General features: G+C 50.8%; 1 protein-coding gene across 3 annotated transcripts in view; it reads left to right on the forward strand.

Annotated features, from left to right (window-relative positions):
• Positions 1 to 15456, forward strand: part of FLI1 (Fli-1 proto-oncogene, ETS transcription factor) — a 131866-nt gene that overhangs the window by 71168 nt on the left and 45242 nt on the right. For all 3 annotated transcript variants that reach the window (XM_059882942.1, NM_001046298.1, XM_059882944.1), the window contains 2 exon segments: positions 8184 to 8338; positions 12313 to 12516. In XM_059882942.1, coding sequence (XP_059738925.1) covers positions 8184 to 8338; positions 12313 to 12516 — 359 coding nt within the window.

Raw genomic sequence — 15456 nt, forward strand, 5'->3', positions numbered from 1 at the left:
CCCAGGGCCAGTAAGACTTTGATCATAGAGATGGACAGGAGAGGACCACAGAGAGGGAGAGCACACCGGGGAGCCAGGGGGGCCCAGGCTGGAGTCCGGGCTCTGCCTGTGGACCAGTCACTGCTCCCTCTGAGGACCAGCTGCCTCCTTTCTGCACGGCTGGAGCATCAGTTTCCCATAGGCTTGTTACGAGGGTTGACCCTGATACTGTAGAAGTGTCCCAGGGCAGGGCCCAGGAAGTGACCCGTCCCAGGACTCAGAAAGTGCTGGCTATTCTGAGGGTGACTGTCACGAGTGAAGTTTGAAAGCTGAGAAAACCTTAGTCTAGTTCACGAAACATCAGGCAAGCACAGGGAGATAAAAACAGAGACCAAGGGAGCCCTGATTGGCTGGCTAAGAAAACAGGGAATTTATTCCATGTGCAGATGCCGATTTGACATGACATTTGAACATCATCAGACCTGTGACTGAACACTTGAAAGCTGGGCATCATTGTATACAGAGAGTGGGGAGGGGAGAGTCAGAAAGATAAGAAGTTAGTGAAATATTACAGGTAGAAAATTACAAAAATTCGGAACTAGAGTCATGGCACTGATTGTGGAAACGAAAAGGGGAAGACACATGAGGGACATATCAAAGGGATAATTAACAGGACTCAGGTTGATAAATATTGCACTGGGGACAGGGGGTGGGTGGGAAGGGGGTTTGTGCAAGGAAAGAATCGAAGATTAGCAAAGGTTGGGTGTTTTCCAAGAAGGATGGTGCCAGTGGCACCCAGAGGAGTGGGAGGAGGAAGTGCTTTGAGAAAGGATGTCAGCACCCTGTGAGATGCATCAGGAGCCATCAGTAAGTAGGACATCGGATAAACACTATGAGTTACTGGAAACAGATCAGATACTACTAGGGGATGCAGTTGGAATTTAGACCTGGGCATCATCACTAAAGAGTTCTACCTGTGCTGGCAGATGAGGTCAAGGAGCAGACAAGACTAGAGAAAGCAGGAGAAGGGGGTGGGTGCTTGTGTGGTGGGAACTCCCCCCCAGAAGGTCCTGGTCTCAGAGCTGCCTGTGAATACACCTGGCCCCACCACACTACAACCCCACTAAGCAACACCAGCCCCTGGGATCCCAGCCACCTTTCTGGCATAGAGGATTTCAGGGAGGCTTAGGGGTTCTGAGCCAGGAGCCCGTCTGGTGAGTCCCTCCACAGAGATAACGAGGGTACTGACTCACTCTCTGTGGAGGGAAGTCAGAGTTTGTCAATCTTTCCACATCACCATTTGCTGTCTATCTGCCTCCCATGAGGTCCATATTGTATTTACATCTTGACCTAGAGAGGCCTGGCGTGCTGCAGTCCATGTGCTCACAAAGAGTCGGACACAACTTAGCGACTGAACAACTAGAGAGGCATATTGGGCTTTGAGGGGGTAAATGACTTGCCTAAGGATTCAAAGGTGCAGTGAATCCTTTTCAAAGTTGTAGAGCTGGCCCTGCATCCCAGCTCTCTGATCCTGGCCCCGTGGCCACTCTTTCTATCCCCTCCCCACCCACCTGCACCCACCCCACATGTGGACAGCATTCAGCAAGGCCTCCCACATGGGCCTGACCACGGCACTCCCAGTGCTTGCTGACAGTCCAGACTCACCCTTGGACAAGCCGGAGCCTGAGTCCAAGCACCACTCACCTCCACCGCCCACCCATCAATGCCAGCAGCACCTCTCCTTCTAGGCCATCTGGGAGCCTCCTCCTTCTTCCTCTTCCTCCTCTTGCCTTTCTGACGTCTCCTCATCAGACAGCAGCCTGAGTCTTCTTTTCAAAACATTTACCTGTCTTGCTCAAAATCCTTTAATGGCTTATGCTGCAGGGAAGCCTCAAGCACTGCCATATATGAATCCTGGGCAGAGGAGGTCCCGCCCAGAGAAATCAGTTTTCAGAACCTCCTCACCAGCTCCACCGAGGCTTCTCCCATCACACCAGACACCAGCTGGAGGGGAGCTGCGTGAAGACCCCAGAGACCACACGTAGTATTTACCTGGCTCTGGTTTCACAAAGCAGCCCCTGCTTTTGATCTGCCGGTCTTGACCAGGGCCAGGAGCTGGTGACAGCATAGGTTCATAAACTGATGTCCCCTCGTCCCTCTGGGAAACCAAGATGATGCAGTGGACCCTTGAGAATCAGGCAGGCTAGGTCTAGACATCACCAGCACCTCATAAACATCTCCTAAGCGCTCTCATGGAAGCTGGAGTGGGCAGCAGGGAGCCAGGGTTTTCAGAAAAAAATGTCTCTGCTTAGGATGGAGCCCGGTCAGATCACATTCTTGGATCACGCAACAAAGAACCAGCGTGATGAAGCAGATGCCTCCCTAATTAAATCTCTCACCTGCCACGCTGTGCTTCTGTCCTCTCAGTAGCACTGATGATGTGCTTTTAATGCAGAAGATAATTCCTAACTTCAGATTAAAAAAAACAGAGTATAAAACTTGGGATTTCTTGGCTCATACACTGAATCTATGCTGTCCAAGGCAGTAGCCACTGGTCACAGTTGCTGCTTTGGAGCACTTGAAATATGACCTATCCAAAATGGGCATGTGCTTGATGTGTGTGTTAATACACTGGCTTTAGGAGACTTAGTGTAGGAAAAAAGTGAAATACATCATTAATTATTTTTTTTATATTGATGATGTTGAAATGATCATCTTCAGGCTGTATTGAATTAATATATTTTAATATATTATTAAAATTAATTTTACCTTTTTTATTTTAAAAATGTGGCTACTAGAAAATGTTACATTATGTATGTGCCCCTTCGACTGGACAGGGCTGGGCTAGAATGTTTTGGACCGACTCAGGGCTTCCCTGGTGGTTCAAACTGTAAAGAAGCTGCCTGAAATGCAGGAGACCCTGGTTCAGTCCTTGGATCAGGAAGATCCCCTGGAAGAGGGCATGGCAACCCACTCCAGTATTCTTGCCTGGAGAATTCCATGGACTGAGGAGCCTGGTGGGCTATAGTCCGTGGGGTAGCAGAGAGTTGGATACGACTGAGCCACTAACACATTGGTGGCACTTTGTTATAGCTGCCCTAGCAGATCAACAAAGTACCCAAAGATGTGTTTCTCTCTTCTGTTCATGATTCACGGTGAATTCTCCCCATGTTCTTCGATAACTTGGAATTCTGAGTTACTTGATGCTTATCAGAGACCCTACAGATATTTATGTCTCTAGAGGAGGTATTCTGTGCGCCGAACGCTACAAGGTCCTTCTTGCTTCTGATGCTGCCAGTAAGTCATCCACGCCGGTGGAGAGACCGAGATCCAAGGAGCTCACAGAAATTCGATCTTGCCCACGTTGGGGCAGGTTTGCCCCCTTTCTCCCTACCTTCCGCTTGTGGTTGAATCTGTTACTATGAATTGTTCTTCAAACGGTGTGACCCATAGGCTCTGTGCTGGATGTAGACTTCAGCAAGATGATCCAAGCTGTGGTCTGCAACTAACTCTCAGCTGCATCCTGTCTCAACCACGGGTTTGGGGGAAAACATCCCATGAAGGAAAAAAAAATATCAACTTACGGAGGGGAATGGCCAAGACTCGCTTGCCAGAGTTGCTGGACCAGAGTTCACTGTTAGTCTGCCCTGATGCTGCCTAGCCTGGCCAGCAGGATCCAATGCCCTTATTAGACACCTACAGACTTAACATCCACACACAGGAGGACGAGCCTCACACACCCTTCACTTCTGCCTCTGACTACACAGTCCCATGCTAAACTGCCTCCTAACACTCTGCACCTTGCAATGAGAAGCCTGTCAGGCAGAAAGCTGAGTGGGAGGGGTACTCAGGGTTCTGGAGAAGCTGTGAGCATCTACTAAGTACAGGTTAGAGTGAGAGCTTTGCTATGGGTGATTTCTTGAAGTTTGCTTTTGCATCTCCTTTTCAAAAGCAAAAAGGTCACATACACACATCTCTGCATGGCTCCTACAGAAATCCTAAAGACAACACAGATTGGCGCAATTTCCGCAGTATGCACGTGATGTAGAAGGCACACCAGATATTGCTAATGCTCCAATAGCCCTGGGGACCTCCTTTTAGCTGTGTGAACATTAGGTATCCGTTGACTGTAAGCCTGGGCTGCAGACCTGTGGGTCTAGATCCCATACTCTGAGTAAAGTTGCTCTCAGTTGAACCAGAAGGTAGAAAAGATGTTTACATATTTGAATGGGATTATCTTCAGGTAACTGGGCTTCCCTGGTGGCTCAGTGGTAAGGAGTCCGCCTGCCAATGCAGAAGCCACAGGAGACGCAGGCTTGATCCCTGGGTGAGGAAGATCCCCTGGGAGAGGAAATGGGAGCCCACTCTAGTATTCTTGCCTGGAGAATCCCATGGGCAGAAGAACCTGGCAGACTACGGTCTATGGGGTCACAAAGAGTCAGACATGACTTAGCAACTGAGCAACAACAACAATCTTTAGGCAAGGTCTTTGAAATCTCCTGTTATCCAAATGCTCAAGATTTCTCATTGTGTTTTAAATCGCTTGACAGTCCATGAGGCACTTTTGGAAACCAGCAGCCGTCTTTTTAAAGCAATGATCCCTGAACACAGAAATAAAACCAGAGGAGCAAAGACCTTATATCCTTCGGTGAAAATAAAGGACTAGGCTGCAGGGCCCACATGCCCTTGCTGTGGCCTCCCAAGTGTGGCTTTCTAAGCCATGGTTGAGCAGGACATGCTCTGAGTTACACTTTCAGAGCCACCACCTCCTCCTCGCTCCATGTGGCAGCCCCTGGCCCTCCTGTCACCTGTCCCAATGCTGTCAGCTGCCTGCAGACCCCAGCCCCATGCTAGCTGTAAGCAGGTCTCAATACAAGTCAGCAGCAGAGTGGGTGGGCTGAATGGCAAAGCCTCCCCGCTCCATGCGTGCCCCCCTTGTTTTCATCAGTCCTCTCCACAGGCGCCAGCTGCCTCGTTTAAGAGCAGCCTTTATGCTGTGCTTCACCTGTATTCCTGGCTCCTTCCAGTAGCTGGCTCGGCTCTTGGGAGGCCTGTGCTGTCTGCCCAGGCGCAGAGTCCCGCAACCCCAGAGTGGAGGTGGGGTGGGCAGGTGGATGGGGAAGGCATGGCTTTCCTTCCTTCTCTCCTAGGAGTCAGAGGAGGGCCGGCCTGCACAAGGCAGAGGTCCAGGGTGACGGCCAGGACGTCTCCCTTAGGGTGCCCCTTTGCAGAGTCTGGGATCAAAGACAGAGCCTTGTTCCAGAGGACAAGCACCCAAGCAGGTGGGCAGTGGGCAAGCAGATCACCTTGCCCTGCCCGGGAGCAGGAGAGAGAGGAGGGCACAGAATTGTGGGAACTTCTGTGGGCCCAAAACGAAGAGGCCCCACCACTGGACGACCCCAGCGGTGCCCCTAGCTGGAAGGGCCAGGCTTGACGCTGTTCAGACTTTCTCCCCAGGGCCCCCCCACCCCCCACCCAGCAGGCGCCTTTCTCACCACGCTGCTCAGACTCCTTACCGGGAGAGGTACCAGGCAGCTTTTACTAAACGATTCCTTTATTCACATTTTTATTTTTCTCTCTTCCTGATACCAGTGACTGGCTCTGCCCTGCGGCGCCGATGGCATAAGGGGCCATTTCACTGCGGTGCTTTCTGAGGTTCGACTTCTCACCTCTGAGTGGCCAGAGTTCTTTTCTGGGCTAAGAAATCCTCAGAGGCCCAGCTGATGGTGGAAAAGAATGTTCACAACTCATCTATTTCTCCGCTGTTCCCAAAGAGAGATGCAGCCCACGGAGGGCAAGTCCCTTTCCGCCACGCCCGCCCCCCCCCGCCCCCCAGCACTCCCCCCAACCCCAGACACCGCCCCCTCACAGAAAAGTGCTCTCCGTCTGCCCAGCCGGGGGAAGCGTGTGCAGCCCCACCCTCTGCACGGCCTCTTCCAGCCAGTGAAAACGTTGCTGTCTTGGTTAAAGGCCAACTTAATCCTCCCAACTTCGGCTGCACTTGGGTTGTTTCACAGTGGACAAGTATGCTGGGGAAGGCTGCCAGGCCGTGGTGGAGGTGGGGTGTGTGTGTGCGGCTGCGGGCCTGTGCATGCGTGCATGTGTGTGTGCGCTCCTGCACGGCTAGCGTATGTGCCGGTGTGCGTGTGCCTGCACCGGTGGCGTCGGCGCCTGTGTGCGCATGCGCCCACTTGTGGTTTGCTTGGACTAGGGTGGGGGGGACCCGGCCAGCTCCACCAGAGCTCAGCTCAGACGCGGGACCGGGGTCTTTCCGGGACTGCTTCATCTCAGGCCAAGTCCTGCTCCAGCAGAAGCCAAAGGGCCAAACCCTGGTGCAAAGCCCCGAAGTGCTACTGCCGCCCCTCAGACTGCCATGGGGACATTAAACCTTCAACAATCTGGGGCTCCGACGGCTGGTTCTTGGTTCTCTGCCTGGAAAAACAGTAGGCGAATAGTAAAACCTTAAATTCTAACATGTGTAAGTTATACATCTTATTTTCATTTTCAGCCCTTGTTCCCCTCTGTAAGACATCAGGAAAAAATTACCGTCTGACTTCTAATATCTCAGTGGAGCATTTATCTCCCAGCTATGATAAGTGATCTTCAATATTTTTTTCCTTTCAGATTAAGAAACAAATTCATTTAATTTTCTTTATTGAATGTGCTCTGGCCTCCCCCTTCCCCTGCCGTGTCCCCACCCTCCTTCCCCTCTCCTCTCGGGCTCAGGGACCATTGCTTGCATGCCCTCCGTGTTGCTGCCTTTTCAGGATGGGCGGGTCCATCTGGCACAACCCTGCTCCTCGCCTGCTCCTTTAGGCTTCAGCATGGTCTGTTCCTGCCCACAGCAGAGAGAGGGAGGGCAGCGGCCAGACCTCTGGAAAACCGTTGTAGGTTCTGCAGCCCAGAGTTGGCCGGCTGTAATCTGAACCTTATCTGAACTCCTGGGTCTGAGGGCCTGGTTTGGAGCTCTTGTGAAGACTGACTGTCTCCCAGGTTGCCAGAACTGATGCTTCCTGCTCTGGGCAACCGGGAGGGTGGGTGGGAAAGCCGCAGCCTCTCCTTGGTCTCTAGTCATCTCCTTCGGCCCTGGCACTGGGGGAGTGGCTGAGCGGAAGTGGCAGGGCAGGATAGCACTGCCCTAGGCACACCAGGAGAGTCTGTGACCCCAGGCTCTGGGTAGGTGGTGTGTTTTGCCAGCCTGCTGAGGCACCAGGTGGCCACAAGGGAGATGTCAGCTCTGTCTCCAGACAGATAGATGCTCCTTGCTGAACTGAAGCCCTATGCTCCCATGTTGCAAAATAGCAGGGGCTAACCATGTACTTCTCTGGTTTTCTTAACCATAGGAAAGAGGTGTTAACCTTTGTCATGTCTGACCTGGAGAGTGATGGGGAGATTCAAACACTCTATGAGAAGCACATTGAAATGATACACATGCAATAGTAAAGAGTGATTCAGGGCTCAATGACTGTTCAGCCCCTCTGGAAGGCACTATTGAGGACTGCTGTTGTTGTTTAGTCGCTCACATGTGTCTGACTGTACAACCCCGTAGACTGTAGCCTGTCAGGCTGCTCTGTCCATGGAATTCTCCAGGCAAGAATACTGGAGAGGGTTGCCATTTCCTTCTCCAGGGGATCTTCCCAACCTAGAGATCGAACTTGAGTCTCCTGTACTGGCAGGAAGATTCTTTACTGCTGAGCCACCAGGGAAGCCCACTATTACAGGATACTTGAGGTTAAAAAAAAAAAAAAAAAGCCATGGCATTGATCCAGCCAGGGGAAGGGCACCTGCCAGGCTAACCATCCCACAGTGTGACAAGTCCTAGAGCCATGGCCGAAACAGGGTGCAGTGGGAGTGGGGAGAGGCCTGTCCGGGAGCTAGGTCCAGTGCTTGTGCCTGGGGAGGGTAGGTCGCCTGGCAACAAGGCTAAAAGTGTCAGCTGCAGGCAGAGCCGAACTCAGAGGTCCAGACTCCAGTCTGAGGGCTGTGACGCTGCCAGAAAGTCTTTAAGTACCGTAATTATAGGATTGGGCTGGGATTTGGAGAAAACTAGTGGCCGTGTGGATAGAAATAAGGCAGCGTCAGCAGCACCCCCATCGCCCTCGTCCCACCCGGTAGGGCTGGGCAGAGGCTCCACGGATGCTCTGGTGGCAGTGGCAACGGCGACACTGATGCCTTCCCCTGAGCTTTGTCTCTTCTCGCTCCAGGGAGTCTCCGGTGGACTGCAGTGTCAGCAAATGCGGCAAGCTCGTGGGCGGAGGCGAGTCCAACACCATGAGCTACACCAGCTACGTGGACGAGAAGAACGGCCCCCCTCCCCCCAACATGACCACCAACGAGAGGAGGGTCATCGTCCCCGCAGGTACTTCGGGAACCCTTTCACTGGGTGCCACCCACGGCCTCAGCCTTCTGAGCTCGTCGTCCTGGGGAGGGGCATCTACATCTTCACCTGGTACCCTGTTCTCTATGGAAATGCTTACCTGGGAAAGCTGCACCTTCTTCCCTGGCCACCCTCCATGACAGTTTCCCAAACGTCACCGGAACCCTGACGCACAGATTCGGGAAGCCCCGCCCTCAACAGGTCACATCACACTTTCTACCCTCAGTGCCTGGTTCCACGGACAAGGCCTGCCGAGAGAGGAGAGGCAAGATCTTCTGAACCCCAGAGGAATCCTGGGAACACCCAGACGTGCCCACCCTTGCCTTTAAGGACAAGAGTGGCCCGGAGGTCTGTCCTGTCCATCGGGCATGCACTTCCTGGCATCCGCAGGGTCCCACCTTTCCAGAATTACAGCCATCTCTTCCAGGCCCAAAATAGAAACGACTATATTTAACAAAAGGAGTGCCTGAACATGTGTGCAGCACGCTTTGTCATTCTGTAAAAATAGGCTCTTTTCCCTAGGTATCGGTGCTGTTGGTCACCGAAAATAAAATCATTGTTCAGGCCTTCTGTGTGCTGGCTGGACACTGGCCTCGGCTGGCGAGCTCAGCTGCCTGTTGAAAAGGGAGGAGAAACTACCCCGTGTAGAGTCCGTGCCAGGTAGAAGGAGCCAGAGTGTTCAAATTTGAGGCAGTCAATGACTTACCAAAATAAGTTTACCCGAAAGGCGAACCCCTTCCATTTGGGAACGTGTAAATGCAGTTGTGAATGAAAGCCAAGGATTAGATGTCCCTTTGAGGTAATCCAGAGGAATTTGCGGGTCGGTCTAGAAGGTGTGGTTCTGTAACAGGCCACTCCGTCCTCGGCCCTCTGTATTTCCTTTCCATGGGAAGCTGTGTGTCACCATCTCCTAGGACTGCAGACACATGCTTGTGCTCCAGGCCAGACTCCAGGTGGCAGGGGCAGGAGGGGTGGGGACAGGGGAGACGGGAGGGCTGGGCTCTTAGGAACGTCTCTGTGCCCTGCAGGACTTGAAAACTGCTCATAAAGCATGTTTATTTCCTTCTTCCATAAACTTGTGGCCTCCCAGAGGAAGAGGAAGAATAGCTCCGTATACTGAGTGCCTCCTGGTGCTGGGCACCGTGCAAACAGCTTCATCCTTGTGATGTTACTTCTGTCTCTAACATCGAGAAAGAAGCATCTGTAGCTGATCTCCCCTCCCTCGGGACACCAGCTAGGAATGTTTAGCTCAGGTGCATCTGTGAGAGCCAAGAGAACTGTGCCTTTTCCCTTCTCATAGAGAGAAGGCAGAAATGAAACTGAACTAAAACTGGCCTGGAGAGAAACTTCTGGACTCCCCACATGGAGCCAAGCCTCTCCAAGCCTTTGCTCACTTGGAACCAAACTCTCCCTGCCCCCCCCCCCCCCGCCGCCCCCCGCTTCTCTCAACAGTGGCCAACATAGGGAGGAAATCTTGAAGACAGAAGAGTTAGGGGGCCAGAGGTTGTCTCTGAACCAAATGTTGACAGCATTTCATTTCCGAAGTCACTTTGGGGAGAAGATAGGGGAAAGAAGGGAGGGGAATGACCAGACTGGTTGACCCTTCAACTCTGAAGTAGTGTTGAAGTACTTTTGAAAAGATAATCAAGGTGGCAGTCTTAGGGGGCCAAGGTCACCAGAGCAGTAATAGTGAAAATAGCATAAATTCCCATCAAAAAATGTTCCAAGCACTTCGTGTCATGGATCTCCTAGCCAGGGCTTCACTTCATTACTTTACTCCTGGCGGGATCTTGCAGCATTATCCTCACACGTTTTGGCTTCCTCCTGGCCAGCCTCCTAGACATAAGAGAAAGTCTCACAAATCAAGGCCATAAAACATCGGTGGAACAACCCATTGGATTTATGGTGGGATTTGAAGACAAGCATAAACGAGGGCCCTAGTTCATCACCAGTTCCAAGTTCAGATGGGAAGAAACTAGGACTAAATCATCCAGGAAATACATTTGGAAGAGCTTAGCACGCTCCGGAGTGGAAGATTTATAATTCATTGTGCTGTAAAGGGAGAGAAATAATATTGTGATAGAGCCCAAAGCAAGGGCGGAAATAATAAAATAAATAAAGCCTACAGTGTAAAATTGAATTGGAGGCCTTGGATATTCAAAGTGAGAAATTAGGAGAAGCAGAGGCGAGCTGATGAAATAATATGTGACATAATCCAGGTTCCCCCAGGACATTTTCCTTTAGAATTCTGAAATGGTGCAAAATCATGTCCATTTACCAATGGTCCATGCCTAATTGTTCCTGGAGAGTAAAAGAGTGAAACAAAGCAAGAAGTTTATGTGAGATTCAGAGAGGGAGAGAGATCCAGACTTGTACAATGTAGCCCTGAGTGGCTCTGCTTTTGGAAGTGATGGCAAAGCACCTCCTGAATGAACTAAGACAGGATGGTGAGAGGGGAGGAGACTTAGGGTGCAGGGACCCTCAGCTAAGTGCAGGCCTGGGAGGCTTTCAGTCGAACCCTGGCTCATACTAGGATTAAAGGTCAGGTTGAGGACTTAATGTTTCAGGACTCCACTTCCCACCTTCGAAATGAAAATAGCCATTTTTCAGGGTATTCTTGATGAGTAAAAAATAGCACACTTGAAGCAGCGGGCACCTAGGAGGTGTTCAAAGTCTGGACTGTTACAAGTTTCTGGGCATTGGGTGCTTAGCATGAACCCTGCTTCTCTCCCCACGGCCCTTCCTAATCATTCAAACCTGCTCCCATTTTTACCAAGAGCCTTAACAGACCCTTAGAATGAGAAAGTGAGGTGGTAGCACAGATATTCCTACCAAATAGCCGGCTAATAAAACAGGTTCAGTAGAAGCTAGGGGCTACTATTAAGTCTCCTCCCCTCCTCCAGGAAACCTTCCATGATTGCAAATTCACAGTCACCCCTTCTGCCGACCAGTCCTCAAACTGCCACCACAAAAATCTGTTGCTTAATTCTGTGCTTTCCTGCCTGAGTTTTCCTGGGCATGGGTCTTCCTGTGATGAGCATGTTTAACTATTTGTTGGTTTAGCTAATTATCTCTAATAATTAGGTGCCAAGGAGAGAGCTGGTTATCAAATTGTGATATGTGACAAGATATAAGGGTTCCACCTACTGTGGAACCTGCTAGAACTCATCACGGCGCTCAGAGTACACACGTTTCCCCCTACCACACACACACCTGTTTAGGAAAGAGTCTGAGGGTCCCAAGTGGAGATCTAATACCTTGAGGTTCTAGGACCTCAGCGCTTACATTGTTTATCCTCAAGAGTGAAAACATTTTCTCCGTCCAACACCATTTCCCTTCTTTGGGGATTCAAATATCCTAAAAACTCTGGGGGGATGATTTTAAAGAGCTTTTAGTACCACTGTCCCTAAAAGGAGAAAATCCGGGTTGGAGTTAAGCTGAAGACTTAACACCACTGGGTTTTCCACCTGCACAGATGGAATTGCAGTCTAAGTGTGCAGGCCCGTCTTTTCTGCAGCCATAGAAGAGATTGCTGTTGCTTCATGAACTCACTGATGTTCTTAAGATATGGATGGTGGCCCTTTCCAGAGCCGTTGGTCCCTGCTCTAGGCAACTGGGCTTATTTTCATTCTGATGCCATGATTTCTCAGGCAGAGGTTTCAGTTGCCCTCCAAAGACTTGAAAGAGAACATCCTATCTGGGTGCATAGTTACCGTCTAAGAACCTTTTCAGAGCGCTAAGTGGTTCAGGCTGCACCAGATGCGATGGCGCCAGATGCGTGTTCTGGGAGGACCATCTGGGGTGGGGGTGGGGGGACCGCTTTCCCTCTGTAGGAGGGGCACTGAGGAGGGAGGAGATGGGAGAAAGGTGGAGGTGGGGAGAGAGAGAAGAGACAGACAGAGAAGGGGAGGAGCCCTGCCTCTGGCAGCCTTGCTAACAGCCTGTCTCTCCTGCAGACCCCACGCTGTGGACACAGGAGCACGTGCGGCAGTGGCTGGAGTGGGCGATAAAGGAGTACGGTTTGATGGAGATCGACACGTCTTTCTTTCAGAATATGGACGGCAAGGAACTGTGTAAACTGAACAAGGAGGACTTCCTCCGAGCCACCTCCCTCTACAACACGGAAGTGCTATTGTCACATCTCACCTACCTCAGGGAAAGTAAGTGCCCGGTCCCTAACATTTCTGGGTAGCGAAACACCCCCAGAGGCTATAGCGCCAAGTCCCCAGGGCTGGAGAGAACTCTGCCTGGCCGCTCAGGATGCAGACTGGTTCCCATAGTGACAGCCCAGGGCAAGGAGATAGGGTCCCTGCCTCAGTTTATGCTGGGTGGGTGCTATAGTAGTGACACCTCTGGGTGTCAAGTTGCTAAGGTCACATTGGCTCCCAGGGACCCTGCGAGGGGGCTGACCCTGTCCTGCCATGTCAAAGGAAGGAAAACAAAATATGAAGAAAAACTAGGGAACTGCAGCCATGTGTGTGTGTGTTGAGGGCAAGTCTGCTGGAGGCTGGTCGCACCCTTCCCATGAGAATCCCTTTCTGGAAACTACTTTGCCTCACATTAGAAATAGATGGATGCCCTGGCTGGTTCTATCTTGAGCAATGATTTCAAGTTTCTACAAAATTCTAGGTTCACGGGTTTACTTTTTTGAATATTTACACATGAAGTTCTTCTTATTCTTGGGTTTTCTCTGGCACTGCCCGCTGTTACCTATACACTCTTCTCAGCTAAACAGGAAGAGTAGCAAATGCTACGGATGGGTTAGGATCTGTTGGAGACTCTCCTGGCAGAGTGAGAAGGAAAAGAGCTTTGGAAAGGGAGAATTTGTAAAAGAAAAGGCACAGTTGTCCAAAGGATTTATCCAGTACAAGGATTTTCTAAAACCAAGCCCCGTCAATTTGATATGAATTTCATCTGATATGAAATATACACAGAGATAGGAACAGAATTTTTGAAACCCACTAATAACCTCAGCCTTAACTCTTTACCAGAAAAGTGTAAGTCATTCAGTCATGTCCAACTCTTTGTGAGTCCATTGGACTGTATAGCCCACCAGGCTCCTCTGTCCATGGAATTCTCCAGGCAAGAATACTGGAGTGGGTAGCCATTCCCTTCTCCAGGGGATCTTCCCGACCCAGGGATTGAACCTGGGTCTTCCGCATTGCAGGCAGATTCTTTACCATCTAAGCCACCAGGAAAGCCCCAAGCAGGTGGAACATCAATAACCCCAAGTACCAAAGGATTGTTCTGTGACCAGAAAAGATGGTACTAAGATGGGGAAGCAGAAGATACAGGAGAACAGATGTGGTTCATTCTACAAGGGGTTTTCTAGCAGTCAGCCCTGCCCGAAGATCTACCGGCAGCCTCAGGATGCAGGGTTTGCTGTCTGTGGCCAAGGCTGCAGGAGTTCAGCCTTACAGTGAGGGAGGTTGGTGGTTTGAAAGCCCCTGTACAACTGAAGTCCTTGGACAGCGTTTAAAGGCCGCTTCCCCGGTCTCTTGGGCTCTGGTGGGTTAGTTCTTCATTTGTTTTCCATGTTCGGTGTGTCTTCAGCTCGCCAGTCCTGGGAGCTTCCATCTCCTTCTGCACCAGTGCACTCTGCGGGGTGGGCTGGGGGGCAACACACACTGGCTGTAAAAACGAAGAACTTTTAAAATGCCTTCGGAAGTTTCCACTGGTGCCTCCGGGCTCCCCGGTCACCCCTCCAATGCGTCTGGTAGGCAGTGGGATTGTGTGGGTGATGCAGTGTATGTTAACAGCAGAGGAATTACCTCATGTCTGAGTCTTGCTGCAACATGAGGTCAGCCCAAGAAACGATCGTTTCAAAAACGGGGGCAATTTTCCACCCAGTCTTTCTGAGCTTTGGAGAATGAGCATTTTCTAACAATCCGTATTTCTGTAAGTGTTTATAGGGTTTTTTTTTTTAAGAAAGAATCTTTGCACAGAGTCCTGCAGCGATGCTAGCTGGGCAGGGCAGGGGTGGAAGTGGGCACACGGAAGCTGAGCGTGATGCGTGACTAGGAGAGACCACCAGCGAAACAGAAACACTGACCCATTCTGCCTTTCTGCACCTCCTGGCCTCATACAGCGGATGGTCTAGGAATCGCTGGCCCCTTTTCTTTGTTTGTGGGGGAAGAGATGGACAGAGGTGAGGACGGTGACTGTGGGGCCCTTAAAGGGCCCAGTTTTCAGATGCCCTTGATGGGGAGTGTGTAAGCACATTCTGACTAACGCGAGTGCTGTGCGTTTTAAGTCACTCCAGTCGTGTTTGACCCTTTGGGATCCTATACTGTGGCCTGCCAGGCTCCTCTATCCTTGGGTTTTCCCAGGCAAGAATACTGGAGTGGGTTGCCCTGCCCTCCTCCAGGGGATCTTCCTGACCCAGGGATCAAACCCAGGTCTCTCCTGTCTCCTACATTGGCAGGCAGATTCTTTACCACGAGTACCACCTGGGAAGGCCTGACTGATGTGGGGAGATGCCATTCATGCCATGTGATCCCAGCCCCTGCCTTCTGGTGGGTCCATGAACATACCCAGGTCCTCGCTAGGACTTCGTCTCACAGAAGAACCCAAGCCACAGACGCTGAAGCAAAACCAGCCTCTGCTCAGAAGGCCCAGGAGTTAAACATGGTGGTCGTGGATAAACCGTTCAGGAGGCTTCCTATCAGAGGAGAGCAGATAACAAAGAGCAGAGGGCCGAGCAGCCTGAGGAGAAGTGGAGGCCAGACAGTTTGGTTTGGGGGTTGTAGGTAGCGGGGCATGAAAAAGGATGGATTTCTTCTTTCCTTCTCAGAATATTTGTAGACATTAAAAAAGATAGCCCCAAAGCAACAAAAATATGAAATTTCCAGAAAAGAACTTAGGAGCAGAGCAAATTCCCAGAGCTGAGTGGAGATGAACAAACCACAGATAGGATATAATGTTGGGTGAAACAGCAAAATATAAAGGAGTCTGTGCAGAAATAGAAAACCACGTCTGCCTGCAAAAGTGAAAATTAAAATACTTGTATTAAGGTTCAAAAAAACTTGCCCCAGCATAGCCTTGTAGTCTGGAGGCCTTTTGAGGACTTTAGGCTTAAAATGATCCCCTATCATGGAAAT

This window comes from Bos taurus, chromosome 29 (genome assembly GCF_002263795.3).
Source record: "Bos taurus isolate L1 Dominette 01449 registration number 42190680 breed Hereford chromosome 29, ARS-UCD2.0, whole genome shotgun sequence".
NCBI classification, from domain to species: Eukaryota; Metazoa; Chordata; class Mammalia; order Artiodactyla; family Bovidae; genus Bos; species Bos taurus.